General features: G+C 40.6%; 1 protein-coding gene across 27 annotated transcripts in view; it reads right to left on the reverse strand.

Annotated features, from left to right (window-relative positions):
- Positions 1-23,967, reverse strand: part of CADPS (calcium dependent secretion activator) — a 471,796-nt gene that overhangs the window by 228,053 nt on the left and 219,776 nt on the right. For all 27 annotated transcript variants that reach the window (XM_027523777.1, XM_027523803.1, XM_027523802.1 and 24 more), the window contains exons 5-6: positions 22,050-22,283; positions 17,590-17,711 (exon numbers count right to left, since the gene is read on the reverse strand). In XM_027523777.1, coding sequence (XP_027379578.1) covers positions 17,590-17,711; positions 22,050-22,283 — 356 coding nt within the window. The remainder of the gene's footprint in view (positions 1-17,589; positions 17,712-22,049; positions 22,284-23,967) is intronic.

A 23,967-nucleotide genomic window follows, 5' to 3' on the forward strand; every position in this document is an offset into this window, starting at 1 on the left:
GAAACATTAAATCTGATTTTTAAAACTAAGCCAATAATAAGAACAAGCGTGGTGCTTTATACAAAACAGAAAATATTGTCTGATGTTTATGTACAAGATTTGTATTTTCCACCCACACTTTTTCAGCAGCTACACCTGTTAGGAGAATCCTAGGTCTAAGACTCCACTGTGAAGTTGGAGTCAAACGTCATTTACTTAAATATAACTAAACATGGCTCTTAAAAAAGACTTTAAGTGCTCAACACTCACATTATTTACAGAGAGCTGCTGCCTCGTTCAGTGACGTTGAGCCGGTTGTAGGTTACTTCTTGAAATCCTTTCACATTCATACCTCCCTAAGCACAGTGCAATCTAACTTTTACACCAAGCAGGGCATGTAAGCTTAAGGGAGAAGCAAATGCCTTTAATTTTCATTTTTGGCTGGTGTCGATGTCACCCTCATGTCAGCATGTAGCGTTGTGTAAAAGGTGTATCTTTGCTAAGGTGGAGAGGGAACAGATGTGGCACAGCTGTGGAGTAATCCTCACAGAGAACAAAAGACCCAGCCAGGGAACCAACTGTCCCAGCTGTACATCCAGCACCCACGGGGTTGTAAGAGATGCCTGCTGACTGCAACGCACTCAAGGTCATTCACCAAGACACTGGAACCACAATGTACACACTGGCAAATAACGTGTGCAAAAGCAAGGTCTGGGGGGTAATACAAAGGTCCGTCTAGTCAGGGCTATGGTTTTTCCTGTGGTCATGTATGGATGTGAGAGTTGGACTGTGAAGAAGGCTGAGCGCCGAAGAATTGATGCTTTTGAACTGTGGTGTTGGAGAAGACGCTTGAGAGTCCCTTGGACTGCAAGGCGATCCAACCAGTCCATTCGGAAGGAGATCGGCCCTGGGTGTTCTTTGGAAGGAATGATGCTAAAGCTGAAACTCCAGTACTTTGGCCACCTCATGAGAAGAGTTGACTCATTGGAAAAGACTCTGATGCTGGGAGGGATTGGGGGCAGGAGGAGAAGGGGACGACAGAGGATGAGATGGCTGGATGGCATCACTGACTCGATGGATGTGAGTCTGAGTGAACTCCGGGAGTTGGTGATGGACAGGGAGGCCTGGCGTGCTGCGATTCACGGGGTCGCAAAGAGTCAGACACGACTGAGCGACTGATCTGATCTGATCTGAAACACCTAGAAACAGCAGGGAACCAAGAGATGACAAGGGCCAGAATGTAACACAGTACTATGTCTGAGGGCATCGTGCTCCCCTTGGAAAAGAGTAGAAAATGGGTATGAGCAGAATCTTGGTTTGAGGTCCCAATGTATCTTTTTTTTTCAATTGAAGTATAATTGATTCACAATACTGTATTAGTTTCAGGTGTACAGCACAGTGATTCAGTTGTTTTTGCAGATTATATTCCACTATAGGTTTTTACAAGATATTGGATATAATTCCCTGAACTATACAGTAAATCCCATACAGCAATCCTTGTTGCTTATCTGTTTCATGAATAGTAGCTTATACTTGTTAATCTCATACTTCTAATTTGTCCGAACTCTGTTCCTTTCCCCAAACCATAAGTGTGTTTTCTATAAGTCTGTCTCTGTTTTATTAATATATATAGTCATCTGCATTCTTTTTTAGATTCCACATGTGATATCATATGGTATTTGTTTTCCTCTGTCTGACTTCTGTCACTTAGCATGATAATCACTACGTCCATCCATGTTGTGTTGCTACAAATGACATCCTTTCACTCCTTCTTATGGCTGAGTCTCCATTGTCTGTACGCACCACATCTTCTGGAACTCGTCCCTTTCACTCCTGTTCCTGGGTACCAGCAGCCTCCGTCATCTCCCACACGACTGCAACAGCCTACCAAATGGTGTCCCTGCTTCCACGATGGCCCATGAAGTCATTCTCCACACAGCAGCCAGAAGGATCTTTTAAACACGTAAATACCATCAGATAGCTTTCACCCTTAAAATCCAAGCTTCTGACCTTGGCCTCCAGACCCTGTGGGATCTACCTTCAGCCATCCTTGTTAACCTGCTTCGGTCTCGCTTTGTCCTTGCTCTGCTCCAGCCCCTCTGGCCGTTTATCTGCCCCTCAAACATGTCAGTTTCTATTTAAGGTCCCTGAACCTGCCAGTCTCTCTGTCCAGCTCTTTGTCTGACCAGCTCCTTCTTGTTTAACTGTCAACTCTTGGAGACACTTTCTGACCAACCTCATTCTAACAGCTGCCTTTTCCCAAATTACTTAGTCTCCACCAAATCTCTTTGCATCATTTCTTTACAGCAGACCTCAAGGGGCCCTAAACCTGCATTCTGCATGAAAAACAAATGGATAGAGGGTGACAAATAAATATTTGACCAAAGTTGAGTATTAACGTCACAGAATAAGCTGTTGAGAATACAAGAATCAAGTGAAATTATTAAAAAAAAAATAGAGCTACCATATGATCCAGCAATCTCACTCTTGGGCACATATCTGGAGAGAAACAAAAGATACTGGCGCCCCAATGTTTGTGGCTGCACTATTCAAACATCCAGGACATGGAAGGGACCTAAATGGCCATCTACGGTTGAATGGATAAAAAGAGATGTGGTAATATGTACAATGGAATATCACTCAGCCATAAAAAGAATGAAATAATGCTATCTGCAGCAACATGGATGGGCCTAGAGATTATCTTATTAAGTGAAATCAGAAAACGAAAAAAAAATAGTGTATATTAATGTATATATGTAGCATCTTAAAAAAGGGTACAAACGAACTTATTTACAAAACAGAAATAGAGTCACAGACGTAGAAAACAAACTTAAGGTTATCAAGAGGGAAGAGGTTGGGATTGACATGTACAGACTACTACATACAACAATAAGAACCCACTGCACATCACGGGGAACTCTACTCTAAGGATCCATATGGGAAAAGAATCTAAAAACCTGGATATATGCGTATGTATAACTGATTCACTTTGCTGTACAGCAGAAACTAACAACATTTTAATCAACTATACTCCCATAAAAATTAATTAAAAATAATATAAAGAGATGTTAGCAGATTTAATCATTTATCTAAAAATATTGCCCTGTACTTCTGAGAGGAATACAATTCAGGAGAGTATTATTTTAAATTTGTAAAGCTAGTAATTTAGTTATAATTTTATTATTACAGTTTTAACAGTAACAATTCAAGCTTCTGTTACTGCAGTGTAGGAACAATAATTTCCTAGCACTATCAGCTAAACATGTCCCCCTGGTGCTGTTATATGGCACATTTAAGATGGATGCCAAAGAGATGTTTACTTTGCCTTGAGCTTGGTGAAGACGTAGATATTTTGGGATCAATTCTGACAGTGTGGGGAAATGCTAACAGTGAAAGCAAATGGTTAAGCTTTTCTTCCTTTCAGATAGCAATTGACTATTGTAAGTTTAATCTTTTTTTTATATAATGTGATGAACGCTAGAACAGCAAATGGGTCTACTGAAAGATTAGAATTATGAAATAGCCTAACCTTAATTTTTCTGCCTTGACAATTATTTAAATGTTACGAAGATTTCTTGGCTCAAATGGAATATGATAGTCATCCTAAAGATATCCAGTTATATTCTTTTAATAGTCACCTACTTATTTAACTCTTTGAAAATCTTTATTTTTTCATATAAAATAAAGTTTTAATGGTACATTATTATGTTGACATTTGATAATAAATATATGTGTGTATATATATATACCACTGACAGAGAATTTCAATATACAAAGCATATATAAAGATTTTTTATTCTAATACACATTTGGAATGCTCACTTATATTTCAGAATATGCAGATATTAACAAAAAGCAGAATGATATATATCTTGCTTTTATTTCAGATAGTATCACACCGATTGCCTATGATGATTATCGCCTATGATGATTATCTATATCACTGACCATACTCAAGTGCAAAGATGCCAGAGATGACTTTGAGATATTATCTGACTCTCAGGCTAAAGCAAAGGTACACAGATTCTGACTGAACAGTAAGGCCAAAGCCAAACTCTGGTGCATCTCTGCTCACTGACCTGCAATGGCCTTCCTATTGTTTGCCTGTCCTCTTAGACTGTGGGTGCCGTTATGGTGGGATTTTTGCTTCTTTTGTTCACTGCTATATTCTCAGCACCTTGCACATGGTTTAGCATATAGCAGCCACTCAGATAAACAAGATAAAAGGAAGAAAGGGCTAGATGAATGAGCAAGAGAGTATGGAGAATGCTATCTCGTGCTCCTCTCCCTGGGATCTGATTCTCCCCTGACTGACAAATACTTGAGGGATCACCGAGTAGCAGCCCCATGGGGTGAATTCTCATCACAAGTGACCAAAAGAGCACAAGGAGTTCTTCCAGAGGTTGCCATGTCCAAAGACCAGGCTAGTTTGGAGGTGTGTCTTGTTTGGGGTCTCTCTAGGGTAGGAGAGTGAGAAAGAGAGAGAGAGAAGCATTTCTCAGCTTTCAAATATTTGGCTCAACAGAAAATCACCTAGTTCTGTTGCTGGAGTGGATAGCAGACACAACAGGGAGAAAAGCAAGGTGACGGGCACAGCAGAGCAGAACGAGGGCTTCAGACACTGACATTCCTGCTTCGGACTCCTCTTTCCTAACAATTCTCAAACACTGATATTGCAACTCCACTGTATTGCTTGATATATGAAGTAACAGTAGACAAAAGATCTCTGTATTCCTTCTATCTCTCTAGCAAATTTACAAAAGAAAAATCCATAACAGCAGAACCGTGCCTGAATTAGATAAATGTCAAGACACTCCCAAATCTTCCAACATTATTTCACCCTGTGATGTACCCAGTGACTCTTTGGAGGGGATGTGCGCAGTGTGTATGTACTTTGTTCACACTTGAAAAGTACTAGTGGTTTGGTGTCAGGAAGAACTCACAAAATGGGTTCACTTTATTTTTTAGGGTTTTTTTTCCTGTTCTTCTGGAAGATTTGCAGCCATTTCTGTTCTTTCAGATATTGAGAACTCATCTGAGTGGAGACATCTCTGCCACAGTGATATTTATGGCCATGAGTATTCTAAAGAGGTTTCCAAGTCCATTCTATGTGCCCACTTTTTACCTTTGCCCAGAGTCCTTCACCATTTGCCGTTAAGGCTTTGACCTGAGTCAATCAAGATTTACTAACCATCATACAAGTAAGGCATTGCAGGAAAACTAATTCGATACATGGATTTTAACAAGTGTGAGTAAAGAATCTATATATTGTTGGGGCTCAGACGTGTGGTTGCCCTATATGCCACAATAGCACACTGATTATTGTTAAGAATTACTTGAACAGTCAGTAGGGGGAAATGATATAAAACACACTCTGATCTCTTTCTTGCCCCAAACAGCACGATATAAATCTCCCACGTAGCAGTATCTTCCATACACCAGGAGGACAGAAAGCATCCTGTCACTGAGCTGGTGATTTAAGGCTAAGAAGACTATAAAAATACACTTTCTTGCTTCTTCATTAGTCTCCTACCCTAAGCAAAAACCCCCTTGTTAAATCTTCACAAATAGTTTGTTTGTCTATAAATGATATATAAATAGTCTAGTTTGGTCACTTTGGGGGACCTGTTTTTATGAGACCTGTGTATATGAATTTATGAATTTACTTTTTTCCCTATTAATCTGTCTTATATTGATTTAATTATTCAACCAGCCAAAAGAGCTGAAGAGGGATGGTGAGGTGGCGGGAATTCACCCTCCCTCAAAACGTAAATGAATACATTTCAAGGCAAACTACAAAAGGATATTTAATTGAAAGAGAAAGTATCTTAAACTTCTTTAGTTCACACCGCCTGACTTGGATGGCCTGTGCTGTTTTCCTCTCCATCCTGGCTCCAGTGATGGCAACAATAATTATAAAGGTAAGAATAACAGCCTTCCATTTGAGCCAGTGCTCAGCTTATCTTATTAAATAGACACCTCATCAACAACTTCATAAGTATTATTAGCCTCATTTTACAGATGAAGAAACTGAGGTTCAGAAGGATTTAGTAACCTACCCACTGTAACAGTGTCAGTGGCACAACTGGGGTCCAAACTAGCATTGTCTCAGCTTTGGGTGAGACAAACACCCAGGTGATATTTTGGGTGACACCAGGTCCTGTATGATTAGAGTCATGCTCGAGCATCTGTTCTCATGCACTGGAAAGCGTTTTAGCAATAGAGCCCTTTCTCCTTTGGCAGACCTGGCTCTTTGCTTTTCACGTACTTGGAATCCTATGACCTAGGTTTTGGGAGTTGTAGGATTTTAGCAAAGCCTGCCTAACTTTTCTAAGCTTTTTTTAAATATGTAAGGTGGGGGAAATGAGCATCTATTTCCTAACACTACCATGTGGGACTCACTGATATTATACTGGGTTTTTGCTACTAGCAATGTTTCTCAAGAGATTACAATATGCCACCCACTGGACTCAGCTCTTAGCTTGAATCATAGCGCTTTTCAACATTAGTTCCACGGGCACAGGATGTATTACTGTCTCCATTTCAAATGAGAAGAAACTGAAACCCAGTGAGGAGCATCCACTTGCTCAAGGTCACCCAGCAGGTGAGCAGTGAGGCTGGGATTCACACCCAGTTTTGTGTGACGCTACCATTTGGTAACAGGTGGCTCGGTGCCTGCCACCTGATGTATTTTAATAAATGGTAGGAACAATGGTTGTTGATAACGATTTCTCTGAGGAAGGATGAGGCTCAGCAGCAGCTCCTCTGGAATTCTGTAAGCACCTCCAGGGCAGGGTCCACCTCTCTGCAGACGTGCACACACAACATCGCACAATGTGGCTCCCTATGGGCTGGAATCTGCTGTGGAGCTGAGCGTCTGCACTGACGTGGAACACCAGTGAGACAGCACATTCATCACCACTTACAGAGGGGCAGTGATTTAACCCATGAGAAAACTGAGTTTATGGAAAGGAAATGAGCCTGTTAGACCATTCTGCTGAGTAGTTAATGCTAATAAAAGACTTTCTTTTAGGGGAGTGACTTCTTTCAGAAAGGCAGGGTAGCAGAAAGAGTTAAAAATACAGACTTTACATTTGGCTCTTGGCTTAGCTCTGTATTATCTGTGCAACTTTGACCAAATCACTTAACCTTCCTGAATCTCAGCAGTTTCATCAGTAAGATGGGAATGACAATAGTACCTATCCGGTAATTTCAGTAGAGCATTAAAGAAGACATCGACTATGAAATACTTGGTATAGTACCTGGTCACAGAAAGTGCTGGATCAATGTTAGTGATTACTATTTCAGACCCAGCTCACTTTTTCCCCTCATTTCTCCCTTCTCCCTCCAAAATAAAAATGAGGCCATGATAACAACAGCTAACATGACTACTGTGCAACAGGCACTGTTTTTAAGCGTTTTATATATGTTAATTTAATTTTCTCAAGAATTTGGGAAATGAGGCATGAAGAGGTGACCTGCCCAAGGTCACAGAATTGAGATTCAAACCCAGCACTCTTCCTTCTCATTCTGAGCTCCTGTGGATAGCACAAGATGAATCTAAACCAAGTCCCTCTTGTTTTCTCATTAGTAAGAATTTGGAGTTTCTGGGTTGTATCTCATTACTACAGGTAAGGGACTATATGACACTCCACCCTACATTCTCCCTGATCACTCAATACCAAATATAGTGGTTTCTCACACTGGGCAATTGGCGAAGCTTCCTCCTGGGAGACTGAAGTACAGAACTGCATTCTTTATACCCAACTTGTGCTCAGTCATGTCCGACTCTTTGTGACCACATAGACTGTAGCCTGCCAGCCTCCTCTGTCCATTGGATTTCCCAAGCAAGAATACGGGAGTGGGTTGCCACTTCCTTCTCCTGGGGATCTTCCCGACCCAGGGATCAAACCCACATCTCTTGCATCTCCTGCATTGGCAAGAGAGTTCTTTGCCACTAGCGCTACTTGGGAAGCCTTGAGGAGACATATATTGAATTAGATTTCCACTGGACGGTGATGGGCAAAAAATCCAGTTCTCAGATCACATCATCATCAGAGGTAATTGCCAAGTCAGCTCTGGCAAGGTACTCGAGGAGCTGAGCTAGAAAGGAAATGGACCTACTGTCCATTTAGTCCTTAGTTCTTAAAGAGCTATCAAAAAAGCTTGATAGCTTTTGATACATGGGCTGTTTCATACCCAGCCAATATAGGACTCTTCATGAAATCAGAACTTTCATGAATTTCTCACATCTGGATGGAGTATCATGGTCTAATTGCCAAACGCCAGTCACCACATAATAATCTGATTCTGGAACTCCTATCAACTCTAGACGTTTTAAACAACTTCATGTTATTGCCTGAAAATTCTACATTAAGTTCTGCTACTATGGCTCTTCTCAGGATCAGCTAGATGAAGAAAAAACAAATCAAAACAAAACTATAGCACTCTTGAGGGAGCAGGAGTCTTGGACACCACTTCTCAGGATGTGGTGAAGCTGGAAAGCTTGGTGGCCTACATGAGAGGGTGGCTAACTGAGGATGGAGCCCGACGCAGCACTCAGAGCACCTTCTCCAAAGCTTATCCTCTAGCATCTGTTCATTTCTACTGTCCTGCTGATTGTTGCTTTAGCAGCCTGCTTCCTTTCACCCTCCAGCTCACAAGCAAACACAAACTGGCTGTCAACACAAGTTGTGGCTCCTGGACCAGGCTTTCTGGTGTCTGAGCACTGCAAACTGTGATTAGAAATGCGCTTTCCTCCCAGCTCAGACATCTTCAGGGAGCCTAGCAAAACTGAATTTCTGGGTCAGTGTTGGCCTTTACCATTTATGATTTAATTAACTCTGAATGAAGCTAAGCCTTTTCCTCAGAAAGGAAAATCCATAGAAATGGCATCAAGTTCTCACTCAGTATTATATAACTGTCTTCTGGACTATGACCTTGAGCTGAAGTTTCAAGAAAGGTAGACAATAAAGAAGTGGATTCTCAGGAGGCCTCACTCCCTTTCCCACGTGGTGGCTTTGCAGTTTTCAAAACCTAAAGTGGCTCCTGAAGAACTGATCACTCTGTGGTCCAGGCACGGGGATATTTCCAGCCAGCTTTTTCAAGGCTCTACAAAACTGAGGGCCACGTCTGTATTATCTCCCAATTTACACTGTAGGTGCTCTTATTTGTTGACCAAGACATCCACGGTTTCGAGTTTACTTTGGTCCGTAAAGAGGCTCCAGGTTTCAGGATGGAAATCCAATTGTACCCTCCCTCATTGGCTTAAAATCTTCTAATGGCTGGATCCTTCTCATCCTTCAGGTGTTATATCACACACTATCCACTCTGAGTGGGCTGCCTTGCTCACTTGAGTACCCTACAGCCCTGTTACTTTTTACTGGAGCAGCCTGTTCATTTCTCACAGAACTGAATTACATTCTGTTTTTATAATGTGAATTCATTTATTCACTTGTTTACTGCTGGTGCCTTTTACTAGACTGTATACTCCATGAAGGCAGGGCTTGATGTGCTAATCACAGCTGTCGCCCCAGCACTCGCTGGCCACAAGCAGAGCATCCCCCATACATGTGCTGAGGGAATATAAGTGCTACCCTTTGCATCATCCCTTATACCTAAATTTCAAAGGGGTCGTGCACTGTTTCCATTTAAACCATTCCAAGTACACAGGAACAGATTTTTAGCTAAATTGAAGAAGGAAGTACCATTAAGAAGATGATGCATTAGACAACAAACTGGAGGGCATGACTTCCTTTCTGACTTTGTAACTGACTTAATGTGGGGCAATTTAATGGAACTGTGTTTCTAAGAATAATTTGGGCATAATAAGCCCGGCCCACTCTGAATTATACCATTAGGACAAATAATATATTTCACAGAAGAAAAATGTTGTAGCAAGTCTCTGTATTTTGTTCTTGTTTTTTTTTTTTTAATAAAAAATATGTTCTTATCAGATAAGATGCCATTAGAAAATGCTATGGCTATAGCACAGTATACCATTGGGATATTTTAGTTTCTTATTCTCTTGGAAAATGTCAGGAAAAGGTTTGATCGTATTTTCAAATTCCTGACAGTAATAAAATCCAGATATCATGAAGCCCATGGTTTGTCAGGGAATAACAGAGTTGCTAAATAATAAAATACCAAGTGGCATTCTTGGCTTCAGTTCAGAAGAATATAATTTCAGAGAAGCTAGCACAATGTTGGGCTGCTGACTGCAACTGCCTTTCTTTTCAGCAGAATTCCTTAAATTTCTCTTGTATTTAGTCCTCAGCACACACTGTGGTTGGATGGCAGCATGTGCCATGTGAATCCACTGAGAAGGGCAGGCATCTGGGGCTGCATCCTGCACTCAGGGAATACAGATCAGGTTTCCTTACACCATTTCTCCAAATTAATTTGCATGTCATCTTTCCAATCTTCGCCATTTCCACATACCAACACAAGACAGCTACATGATTTTTAAAAAAATCATACTTAGGCATCACCTGTGTTGTTATTTGCTTAATATATTTTATGTAAATTAATTCACTATCTAAACGTTAATATAGTTCTTTAAAAAGAAAAACCTATGTCACCAACCATGACTGGAAGGTAATATAAAGTACAATCTTTATTACCTCATATATTTTCCGTTCATTAGTTTGTTTTTGTGTCCTTTACCAGAATGAATGACCCATGAGGCCAAGGCCTGATTTCTGTTATTTATGTCCATAGCCCCAGCACTAGCTGGATGTAAGGAGAGCATCCCAAGTACGCTTGTTAAGACAATATAAATGTCTGCCTTCTACATCATTCCCTTATACATAAACTTCAAAGGAGACATCCAGGAAAGATAATCCATTCTTATTTAAATCATTCCAAGACCCAGTACACAGAAAACATTTTTTGTTAAATGAGATCTAAATCATGCTATTAGATTCTAATGGAAGGCTCTTGTCTGCCAAAGGCTCTGAGTATGAGGCTGGTAGGGGTACTAAAGATTTCAGTTCAGTTCAGTTCAATTGCTCAGTCTGACTCTTGTGACCCCACGAACTGTAGAAAGCCAGGCCTCCCTGCCCATCACCAACTCCTGGAGTTTACCCAAACTCATGTCCACTGAGTCAGTGATGCCATCCAACCATCTCATCCTCTGTCAGTCCCTTCTCCTCCCGCCCTCAATCTTTCCCAGCATCAGGGTCTTTTCAAATGAGTCAGCTCTTTGCATCAGGTGGCCAAAGTATTGGAGCTTCAACATCAGTCCTTCCAATCAACACTCAAGACTGATCTCCTTTAGGATGGACTGGTTGGATCTCCTTGAGTCCAAAGGACTCCCAAGGGTCTTCTCTAACACCAGAGTTCAAAAGCATCAATTATTCGGCGCTCAGCCTTTTTTACAGTCCAACTCTCACATCCATACATGACTACTGGAAAAACCATAGCCTTGACTAGATGGACCTTTATTGGCAAAGTAATGTCTCTGCTATTTAATATGCTGTCTAGGTTGGTCATAACTTTCCTTCCAAGGGGTAAGCGTCTTTTAATTTCATGGCTGCAATCACCATCTGCAGTGATTTTGGAGCCCCCCAAAATAAAAGTCTGTCACTGTTTTCCCATCTATTTGCCATCAAATGATGGGACCGGATGCCATGATCTTAGTTTTCTGAATGCTGAGCTTTAAGCCAACGTTTTCACTCTCCTCTTTCATTTTCATCAAGAGGCTCTTTAGTTCTTCTTCGCTTTCTGCCATAATGGTGGTGTCATCTGCATATCTGAGGTTATTGATATTTCTCCCGGCAATCTTGATTCCAGCTTGTGCTTCTTCCAGCCCAGCGTTTCTCATGATGTACTCTGCATAGAAGTTAAATAAGCAGGGTGACAATATACAGCCTTGACATACTCCTTTCCTGATTTGGAATCAGTCTGTTGTTCCATGTCCAGTTCTAACTGTTGCTTCCTGATTTGCATATAGGTTTCTCAAGAGGCAGGTCAGGTGGTCTGGTATTCCCATCTCTTTCAGAATTTTCCACAGTTTATTGTGATCCCCACAGTCAAAGGCTTTGGCATAGTCAATAAAGCAGAAACAGATGTTTTTCTGAAGGTCTCTTGCTTTTTCGATAATCCAACAGATGTTGGCAATTTGACCTCTGGTTCCTCTGCCTTTTCTAAAACCAGCTTGAACATCAGGAAGTTCATGGTTCATGTATTGCTGAAGCCTGGCTTGGAGAATTTTGAGCATTATTTTGGTAGCGTGTGAGATGAGTACAATTGTTCAGTAGTTTGAGCATTCTTTGGCATTGCCTTTCTTTGGGATTGAAATGAAAACTGCCCTTTTCCAGTCTTGTGGCCATTACTGAATTTTCCAAATTTACTGACATATTGAGTGCAGCGCTTGCACAGCATCATCTTTTAGGATTTGAAATAGCTCAACTGGAATTCCATCACCTCCACTAGCTTTGTTCATAGTGATGCTTCCTAAGGCCCACTTGACTTCACATTCCAGGATGCCTGGCTCTAGGTCAGTGATCACACCATCGTGACTGTCTGGGTCGTGAAGATGTTTTTTGTATAGGTGTGTGTATTCTGGCCACCTCTTCTTAACATCTTCTGCTTCTGTCAGGTCCATACCATTTCTGTCCTTTATTGAGCCCATCTTTATATGAAATGTTCCCCTGGTATCTCTAATTTTTTTGAAGACATCTCTAGTCTTTCCCATTCTATTGTTTTCCTCTATTTCTTTGCACTGATCGCTGAGGAAGGCGTTCTTCTCTCTCCTTGCTATTCTTTGGAACTCTGCATTCAAATGGGTATATCTTTCCTTTTCTCCTTTGCTGTTGGCTTCTCTTCTTTTCACAGCTATTGGTAAGGCCTCCTCAGATTAAAGATTTACCAGAACCAATATAAGCATTCTCCTTGACTTGATCAGAAAAACTGAAAAACACATGGAGGGGTAACTTCCTTCTCATATGACTTGATGTTACTCAATTCTAGGCCTTCCTAACACCTAACATGATCTCTGTTATCAGCAGAGTAAGAGTGCCACCCTTCAAGAAACACTGCTTTTGAAGATCTAAACAGACATTTCTATGACTAAATAGACATTTTGGTAAAACATACAGATGGCTAAAAAGCACATGAATGGATGCTTAGCAGCACTAATTAATAGAGAACAGCAAATCAAAACTAAAATATGGTATCACCTCATACTGGTCAGAATGGCCATCATAAAAAAATCTACAAATAACAAATGCTAGAGAGGGTGTGGAGAAAAGGGAACCCTCCTTCACTATTGGTGGGATTATAAATTGGTAAGAGCCACTATAGAGAACAGTAGAGAGGTTCCTTAAAAAACTAAAAACGGAACTATCATATAATTCAGCAATCCTGCTCTGGGGGATATAGCTGGAGAAAACACTATTTGAAAAGATATATGCACCCCGATGTTCACAACAGCACTATTTACAACAGCCAAGACATGGAAGCAACCTGTCCATTAACAACTGAATGGACAAAGAAGTGGTATATACACACAATGAGATATAACTCAGCCACAAAAAAGAATGAAATAATGCTATTTGCAGCAGCATGAATGGACCCAGAGATGTTCATACTAGGTGAAGTAAAATCAGAGACAGAAAAATGGATACCATATGACATCACTTATATGTGGAATCTCAAATATGACATAGATGATCTTATCCACAAAACAGAAACAGACTCACAGACTGAGAAAACAAGCTTGCGATTACCAAAGGGGAAGGCTGGGGAGGGGAAGTCAGGAGTTTTGTTTTAGTACAGACAAAGTATTATATATAAAATAGATGACCAACAAGGACCTACTGTATAGCACAGGGAGCTATACTCAGTACCTGGAAATGAGCTAGAATTGAAGGGAATATTAAAAAGAATATGTAACTGAGGTACTTTGCTGCACACCAGAAACTAACACAACATTGTAAATCCACTGCTGCTGCTGCTCAGTCGCTTCAGTCGTGTCCGACTCTGTGCGACCCCACAGACAGCAGCCCACCAGGCTGCAAATGAAGGCAACGTTTTTTATTTTTATTTTATTTTTATTTATTTTTTTTGGATGTTTAAAATTATTTTACTGGATTACATTTACAGGTTTAGATTAAAATTTCACTTTCTTTTATCTACTACAGTGTAAGTAAGAACTTATCAGACCAGCTCTAGAGAAAAATAAAGAAATTTCCTTTTCTTTGATCATCTGAATATACTTTTAATACATCTGATATATCATCTTCATAAGTAGTTTTAAGCCCAATAATTCTCATGATAAATATTCATCCTTGTTCAGTTCAGTTGAGTCGCTCAGTTGTATCCAACTCTTTGTGACACCATGGACTGCAGCAAGCCAGGCTTCCCTATCCATCACCAACTCCCAGAGCTTGCTCAAACGTCGAGTAAATTCCACAAAACTTCTGAATGCCGGCAGAGGCAACGTTTTTTAAAGTAAGTATATCTCAGATTTTTTTCAAGAGATATACTTACTTTAAAAACCGTTGCCTTCATTTGCAACATACCATTTCTGCTTTGGTAGGAAACTGATGAGGGGCTGAGGCAGGAGTCACTGAAATCCCCCTTTTCAGTGAGCTTCTCAGGAAGGTGTGCAAGTGGAGAGGGAAAGACTGTGGTTTCAAGAACTCAGATATATTTGCCCACCTCCTGTGAAAGAGAGTAGAGGGATTTTCTTACCATGAGGCAGTGTTTTTGTTTGCCCAGGAACAGGGGAGCCTGGTGGGCTGCCGTCTATGGGGTCGCACAGAGTCGGACACGACTGAAGCGACTTAGCAGCAGGAATCCTGGTTTTAGAATGTGTCATCAGTTGGGCATCAGTTGGTTGTAGGAATAGTCAGAGACAAGAATCAGAAGATGAATAGGGCAGGAAAAGGGCTAAATTTGTAAGATAATGAAGTGGAGTTATTAGGGCAGATGAAAGATGACCCTCCAAAGGGTACTTTTTGGGGTAATCAAAATCAAGTAGCAGAGATGACAGTTAGAGATTAGTAATGGGAAAAACTGTGAGCAGAACCAAGGAGGAAAGGAGAAGAAATACAAGCTTCAGAGAAAGGAAATGATGAAGAGGATTCTGAGTAAGTCCTAACGAGAGGGAAGAAGAAAATGCACCTGCGTGAATGTGCACGGGCTCCTTCATCCTGTCGGATGAAACTGGAGGCAGAGCAGCAGTATTAGCAGTGAGCTATGATGAAGAAAAGGGCAGAGGAGCGGAGAAACAACTGCGGCTTTAGAAGGCAGCTGAGCAGAGCTTAGAAGGAGAATCCATATAGGAAGGAGAAAGGAAGAGACAGGAAGAAACATGAATTTGGTAGACCTCTTTGAGATACTCTAGAAATGGCAAACACAAGGCATTCATGCCTCTTTTATCATATTGATTACGCTTTATTTTCCTCTGAATATAGATCTGGCTTCAGAACCCTTCTCAAAACAGCACTCTAGTTAGCCACTACTGACTGATTTGACCTGATGATAGTTATGAAAGCTGCATTCTTATGGTATTAAAAAACAAAAAATACAAACAAGCACTCTGTGGGGTTCTGCTAATACCTACTCACTGACTGAAGAGTAATAAAGAAAAAACTTAACTTCTAGCTAGAAAAGCAAAATGCTTCAGTGTGAGATATTTATTAATATGGACATAATAATGCACATGTATGGAAGTGAGCAAATGTATAACCAAAGCATTCAATATTTGTAATCTGAAACTCTGTTTTAAGCATTCATATGCACACGAAAATCAGCTCATCCTTCACCTTGGCAACTGAAACCTTTAAACCCCATAAACTGATATGAATTACATTTTGAGTTAAGTAGCTAATATCAAACAACAGCATGTTCAAATAATCAGAGTTTTTTCCTTCCTTCTCTACATATGACACTATATTGGGCTCAACTTCTTAAAATGTAAGCATGAACACCAAAGAAGTTTTTCTTCCCACCACATGACACATTTTCCAAAAGCACATATAAATAATGCAACAACCTAACAGCATTGATTATGATCAGGCTATGGTGACAGCTGGGGGGAAAACTGGGATTTTTATCAATGGTGATAAAAAAGAAACAGCATTCATTTTCTGTCTGAAACTAAATTTTTAAAAAGGGAGGAAGGATGGAGTGTGACAAGTTGCTTTGGTTCCAACTTCCTCCTCCACGCATTCGTTAATTTCACCCAGATTTGAGCATCTGAGGCCTTTGCGTATTCACACAAAGAACCACTTGAAGGCACACAATGCCCTCAGATTTTCCCTAGTCAGGGAAACATTCAGTGCTTTCTTTGAACTATTTTGTTTGAACATCTCAGTACGTTATTCATGTTCTGCCAAACAGCTCATAATGCTTTGGAGGAGGAGAGCTGCTGTTAGGGGTTATCCTTTTTATGACTTTATTCAGAATTAACAATAAAAAAGATGTTCATTATCCTAGGCTAGTTTAACTGAGATAGAAAAGGAAAGAGGCAGTGGGGAGGGAGGGAAGAGAACAGTGATCTCTCAAGAATTTTTTGCAGCCTGAGTGTCTATTGACCCAAATACATTCATCATCATAGCTCCTGGGAACCAACACAACAGAATCCTAAGTGGCCTCCTACATTGACTCCAGCCCTTTTTACTGCAGCCAGGGTAATCCTCTCAAAACACATGTCTAATCACACATGCCTATCCTTCCTCTCTGTGGTCTAGCAAGGTTCTTCATGGTGTGGCCCCTTCCTGCCTTGTGGCAGATTATGGCATACTTTGTTCTCTGGACTCCAGCCCCACTGGCCTTCTTTCAATGCTGCCATGCCACAGGGCCTCTGCTGACCACAGGGCCTTTGCACAAGCTGACTCTGCATGGAATGCTCTTTCTACTCCCAACTCCTTTGCTCAGCTTTTATAATACTAGCCTAAATGTCTTATAACTTCTCAAGAAGGCCTGCTCTGAATCTGTCTCTACACACTGGTTCAGGTTCCCCTGATGTTTCCTCACAAAGCACTCCTTCTTTCTCAGCATTTGTATCTATTTGTAGCTATAAATTTGTGAGACTCTTTTCCTGTTCCCCCACTCAACTCTAAGCTCTGCTGGGCTATAACAGAGACTACTTTCCTCTCCACTGTGCAACCGTGCACTGTACACACACAGGGAGTCCTTAATAAATATGTGTTTACCTAACAAATTAATGGATTGTGCCTCATGTAACATACTGCTTAGCTGATATATTCATAACTGTGGCACACAGAGAAAGATTTTGGAAAAAATGCTTATACTGTAAACCAAATATTATTTAGTAAATATAATAAAAAATAATTCTATCAAGCTCCCCTGCATATCCTGTTGAAACCAGCAGGTGATGACTAAACTCTGTCAGGTAAACGGATAAAATCTCCAGAAAGGAGACTGTATCTCACATTTCCTTCTGTTCTCTGCTGTGAAGGAATGGAACCCTTATTAAGGCTGCTAAGTGAAAATGTAGTCAAGTCATTCTGTCTGGAGAATAAACAAGGTGGATGTCACTGTAATCTTCTGGGGAAACCAATCTTCAACTTGGGAGTTGGCCCAAATGATGCCAATGAGAACCACCTGGAAGGTGAACCGTGGAGAAACACAACTTACGTTGGTTTTGAAGCCTCGGCCTGGTCGGTCTGTAGTTTTTCTCCTCCTTCCACCTCCATCGTGCAATATACGATGCGATTTGGAGCTAAGGATTTGAGGCCTTGGACTTCCATGATCACCACCTGCAAACAGAGTCGCACACAGCAGAGTTTACTGTCAAAGTCTATGGACAGCGTCAGCCAGAGGAAAATAGACACGTTAAGACCTGTCTCATGCATATACACAAAATCCCAACAGGTATCTGAGAACTTCAATCAGGTTTCTACCGGCCATGCTGGGACATATCCAGCACAAAGATACAATTCTTCATAGTGTAGCTTATTGCCTCCCAGATGGAAAGACAAGGTTCACTAACTCAGATGCACACAGGAGCCAGATTAAGTGGAATGGGCTACTCTTTTCTGTGTTAAAAACACATAAGATCTTGACTTTTCATTGCCAAAAGAAATAGATTTTTTTAAAATCTTATTTTTTTAAAAAAATAGATTTAAAAAAAATATAGAGTCTAGCTTTTAACTCAGAACCTGATGGAGACATAGGCCAAGAAATTCACTTTCCTCTCTACAAAAAGTAAGTGATAACACAAGTGCTAAGATAAAGGGCAAGTACCATTTGGCATGAGAGTCAGAGATGCAAAAGGGAGTGATGGGGACTGTGGCAAACTGGAGAGCTCCATTTAAACGGGGCAACTGCTACTTTGCTACAGCCCCTGTTGCCTTGCTTTACTTCAGTCTAGAGGTAAATGGATTGCCAAATACTCCAGCTTCTGCTACCAGAAAATGGAAACCTGAATCACAGTCAAAGTTAGAAATCTGAACTTGAAATTGTGACAATAACTTTAAGACAGAGAAATAAAATAAACAAATTCTGTGCAGGCTAAAATTGTAGAGTGAAAAAAAAAAAAAAAGCCTACAATTGTATACTCTCTTTCTAGACTGAGAAAAAGGCTGGGTTTGGATTGACCAAGTTATATTATTTACAACTCCTGGCATTTCCCACCACTACCCTCCAACTCCATTCAGTCACCTGCTATTTTCATATTTAGTGGTACATACTGCCACTCATCAGAGGGAAGGGAGCAGAGAAGACACTGATTTAAAAATCAGGAACAAATGACTTGCATCAGAAATCGATAGAGACCAAGGGATATTAACAAATCACTGACTTGTACTCCAAAAGACCTAATGGCATTATATAAGGAGAAAGATTATGGATGTGCAAAAAATGTACACTTCTTAAACAGGCTCGATTCAAAGAAGCCTAAGACAATAGGGCCTGCATTACCTCAAGATTCACAAGTCAATTTTCTGCATAATAGCCCAGGGATTCTCAAATTCAGTGTGAACCAGAATCACCTGGAAGGATAATCCAGACACTGCTGGGCTTCACCCACTTAGCTGCTGACTAGCACGTCATGGGTAGAGCCCAAGACTTCTCATTTGTAACTAGTTCCCTGGTGGTGCAGATACTGATGCTGCAGATCCAGAAGCCAGTATACCACTCATCAGATACTGGGCAAATCTTGACCATCAAGTCACTCTACTTTTAAATCTCCTGAGCCTCAGTTTCCTCATCTGTAGAGTGGGGATAGTGGTACAGGTTCTCTCTCTCTCTATGGCTACTGTGTGAGGATCTAATGAGATGATGCATGTAACTGAACATCTTTTCACTAGGTGGAAAGAACCATCAAATGAAAAATGTGAGAGGCTCTAGGGAAAGAACACAATTTTTGGAGTTTTAAAGATCTGAGTTCAAATCCTGAACCTGCATCTTCACTAGCTGTGTAATGATTTACAAGGTTCTTAACTAAGGCGATGGCACCCAACTCCAGTACTCTTGCCTGGAAAATCCCATGGACAGAGGAGCCTGGTGGGCTGCAGTCCATGGGGTCGCTAAGAGTCGGACACGACTGAGCGACTTCACTTTCACTTTTCACTTTCATGCGTTGGAGAAGGAAATGGCAACCCACTCCAGTGTTCTTGCCTGGAGAATCCCAGGGACGGGAGAGCCTGGTGGGCTGCCATCTATGGGGTTGCACAGAGTCGGACACAACTGAAGCGACTTAGCAGCTAACTACTCCAAGGCTTTGTTTCCATATTTGCAAATGCCTTGAAGGGTTGTTGTGAGGATTCACTGAGTGAATGATGGTGAAGGATTCTACAGATACCTACTGGTTTTCATCAGAACACTTCTCCCTAACCACCACCTGTCCAGGGACACTCCCCTTGTATTCCTGGACATCAGATCTCCTGCTTCAGGGAACTGTTCTCTACTGTCCCTTCCAGCCATGCAATTCTATAATTACATAAAATATATCTGGTACGAGCCTACGAATTCAAACCTAGTCTACCCTGATGGGATGACCGTCCTCTCTCTCTCTGTCTCTTTTAGGTCCCCTCGCTGTGTCCACCAAAACACATTCACAAACAGATACACAAGGCCTTCCGTTGCTGACTTAGAATGATGAGCAATCTAGCGCTCTAATTACAAAGTACTTGGGAAACCTAGGGCGCTTCATTTTGCACTTGCACTTACAAGTTACAACCTGTTTGACTCGTGTACACATGGGGGTATGGCTGGGAACTCACCCATATCGGTATTTTTGACAATCAGCTGTTTAATACTGAGCACTGATAAAGAATTAGAAAATTACAGACTTAAAAGCTTCATGCAAATCAATAAACCAGTTTCCCCTCACCTTTTAGCAGGAAGACAAGAGGCAGTAGGGAATAAATTGCCACCTTTAATTGGCAATAATCAAATTCAAAGACACCTAAGAAAAAGCATTCAGTATCTCAGGTGGCAGTATGAAAAAAAGGAAGGAAGTTTGTGTGAAATTACACTGGTAATTTTTTCATGCACAAAGTGCTCTATATTTAACTGAATACTGCCTCTTCCACTTGCAAAATACATGTTGAAAATACTGCAATGTGACTATCCCAATCTGAACTGAGCACAGTAAAACAAATTACCGGCAGTTCATTCACAGCAAGCCTTAATGATGTTCTAAAATGTTAATTTAATCTTTACAAATTTTAATTAAATCTATAGAAATTTGATCTATTCTCTTAGTTTCCTATCTTGGATTATCATAAAATCCTTACAGAGTTTGAGCTTTCATATTTTATGAATGGGTCTCCAACTTTGGAGTATGTAAGGAGTACCTGGATAGCTCCTTAAAACGCACGTTCCAGGGCTATGAGGCATGTTTTACATATCATATAATTCACCGTTTCAAGTGCACAATATGGTAATTTCAGTAAGTTTATTAGATTGTACAACCATCATAACAAATCACTGCTTGGAACATTTTTCTCTCCCCCAATAAGTTTCCTTATGATCATTGCTACCTCCTGTCCTAGACAACACTAACCTACTTTCAGTTTCTGGATATGTGCCTTTTTGGACATTTCATATCAATGGCATCAAATAATATGTGGCCTCTTGCATCTGGCTTCTTTCACTAAGCATAATGTTTTGAAGGTTCGTCTATATTTTAAAAAATGTATCAGTAGCTTATTAATTTTTAATTGGTGAAGAGCATTCTATGGACGTACCACATTTTTGTCTATTCATTCATCTGTTGATAGACATTTAGACTGTTTCCATTTTTTGCTATACTGAATGATGCTGCTATAAACATTTGTGAGCAAGTCTTTGTGGAGACATGTATTTTCATCTCTCTAGGGCAGATATCTAAGAGTGGAATTGCTGGATCACCTGGTAATTTTATGCTTACCATTTTGAGAAACCACAAAGCTATTTTCAAAAGTGGCCACACCATTTTATATTCTCCTCCTCTAGAGATTTGGGTCAACAGTTTTGGGGGTGCTGGAATGTGCACACTGAACCAGTTTTTAATAACTCTGATGCAGTTAGATCGGATCCACTCCTTACATTGCATGTATGATAAACAAACATGTGAGTCAAAGTGACAGACAACTACTGACATGTTGAGACTTCTGCCATAATTCTGGCCCAAAGGGATTCTTTCTTGGGATAATGAGACAAACTAAACAAGTCTCCACTGCAACAAGGACCTTTCTATGGCTTCCTATGGGGAAGCCAATGCGAGAGAGAATCAGAAAGAAAACTGTCAACCTACCATGAAATGAAGCTAGATTGTTTTGTTTTGTTTTTTTTTTACATAGGTTACCAAAATGTTAAACTTTCTAAATTGTACAAGATATTTGCAAAATCCTTCAGAACTGCTTTAAGATGGGCAAAGTAATTCAACATTAAATTTAGTAGGTGGTTCTTAAGATTGCATTTCCTAAGGAAAAGGATGGTTTCCTGGAGATGGGAAATTACTCGCTGATTAGCTGACCCATGCCTAGCAAGCTGTTATTTTAATAACTGCTCCTGGGGAGCAAAAAGGAGAACAGCTGATTGTGATGCAGCTAATCACCCCGGTCTGGCCTGCTCTGCCAGGAAGCTCTCAAGGATTGAGGGCTTTTTACCTCCAAGGAGAAAGACAGCACGACGTCTGATTTGGACAGCTGGTTCTCACTCTCCTCACCCATGTCAATGATGGAAGCATTGTGGCTGCGTTTGAGTTTCTGAAGCTTGAACTCGCCGCCTTTGGACACTGGCATGCTCTCCAAATTAGCCATGAGCAGGTTGACGGATGACTTCAGCTCCTCAATGTACATGTTTTCCATTTCTTTGGATACGAACTTGGGAAATTTGCGTTCCTTGTAAAGAAAAAGAAAGGAATGAGCCATGGAGTAAATAAAGACTTGATTTACATAAAAGATTTTCATCTTTCAGCCCTGAGTTCTGATGACATCTACCACTAGTGAAATTTTCCTAGATACTGTGGCACATGCTAGAAAAATGTTCAGTTGAGTTGAGTAGACAGCTGCCTGCCTTCTAGTTATTTATTATCTCTAACAGGTAAGAAACACATGATATACAGTAAGAAAGAAAGAAATGTTTATTATAGTTCTATCTTTCCCCTCCCAGTTATCGTCAGAATATTTGATTTATGGAATGAAAAATGGGGTGATGTTTTTTCAAATCTGGTTTCAAATCAGTTTTTCTTTTTTTAGGAAAATGCAGTCAGTTGTTTTTAAGTTGAGAAGACAGAAAGACACCTTATTTCTGGATATCTATAGAGATTTTCTCACATGAATAATTCAAAAGGAGCTCATTTGAGATGTTTCAAATGTAGCCTGTGGCTATTTCTAACAGGAATACTTAACTGTTTTCAAGAAAAATTAATGAAGTGATGAAAAACATGATTAAAATTCCTTAGAAAAGAAGACAAAACAACTCAGTATCAGAACTGAACTCTCTGTTTTTGTTTTTTGCTCTTTTTTTGACCATCCCATGCAGCATGTGGGATCACTGAACCCACACTGCCTGCAGAAGTGTGGAGTCTAAACCACTGGACCACTGGGAAATTCCCCTAGTTTCCCCTTTCTTAAGAGTTCAGTTGTAATGGCAACTTGCTTTAGCCAGGCTATGTGTTTCTTCACAGCTCTAAGTTGTCTAGATGACTCGAATGAGTAGACTCTGGATCAATCACTTTCTCAAAGAATCAGCCCTCTGCACCCCAGCTCCATAACTGAGCAGGTGAGGGGCAAGTCAAATCAGTTTGATGTCTTTTTTTTTTTTTTGGAAGTGACAGAAAAATCCAGTTTGAACTGACTTAAACAATAAAAGGAATGTACTGGTTTGAAAATGTCCTAGGGTAGCAGCAGCTTCCAACAAGGCTGGAATGAGGAGTCAGATAATATCATTATAACTGAGTTTTTCCTTCAAAACGGTTTGGGTTTCTCTGAGTTGGCTTCATGCTCAGTCTGGCTCCTCTTTATGTCATAAAAAGGTTGCTAAAGCCTGTACTTCACAATACCACAGCACCCTACCTAAAGAAAGAGTGAACATCTTCTCTCGTGATGCTCACAGAAGATGGATCATCTTTATCTCAGAATTCTCAGAACTCTGATGTGCATACCCTGAACCAGCTTCTATGGCCAGTGGTGGGTCATGTTGAATTGCTTAGACCTGAGTTATGTCTTTCGTCTCTGTGGCTCAGGATAGAACTCCACCTGGATCACAGGGAACACGGATTGGAAACATCAAGGTAGATGCTATGACGGAAGTAGACGAGAACTGAAGTCTTCCTGAAAGATTTAGAGGTGGCTTTCTAGAGAAGGTGACCCTTGGGCTGAGTGTGTGATGGATGAGGATGAGTTTGACATTGGGTTGATGTGGCTGAGACATGGCCACTTGTATTTGCTGGTTTTCCATGAAAAATATAACAGGCAACCATAAATCCAAGAAGGTCTATATAAGCTGAACACGGTTGCAAATATTTCTCCATCTCTTTTTGAACGTGGCGCTTCTTACAAGTGAAGAGAAGGATGAGGTAAG

This window comes from Bos indicus x Bos taurus, chromosome 22 (genome assembly GCF_003369695.1).
Source record: "Bos indicus x Bos taurus breed Angus x Brahman F1 hybrid chromosome 22, Bos_hybrid_MaternalHap_v2.0, whole genome shotgun sequence".
NCBI classification, from domain to species: domain Eukaryota; kingdom Metazoa; phylum Chordata; class Mammalia; order Artiodactyla; family Bovidae; genus Bos; species Bos indicus x Bos taurus.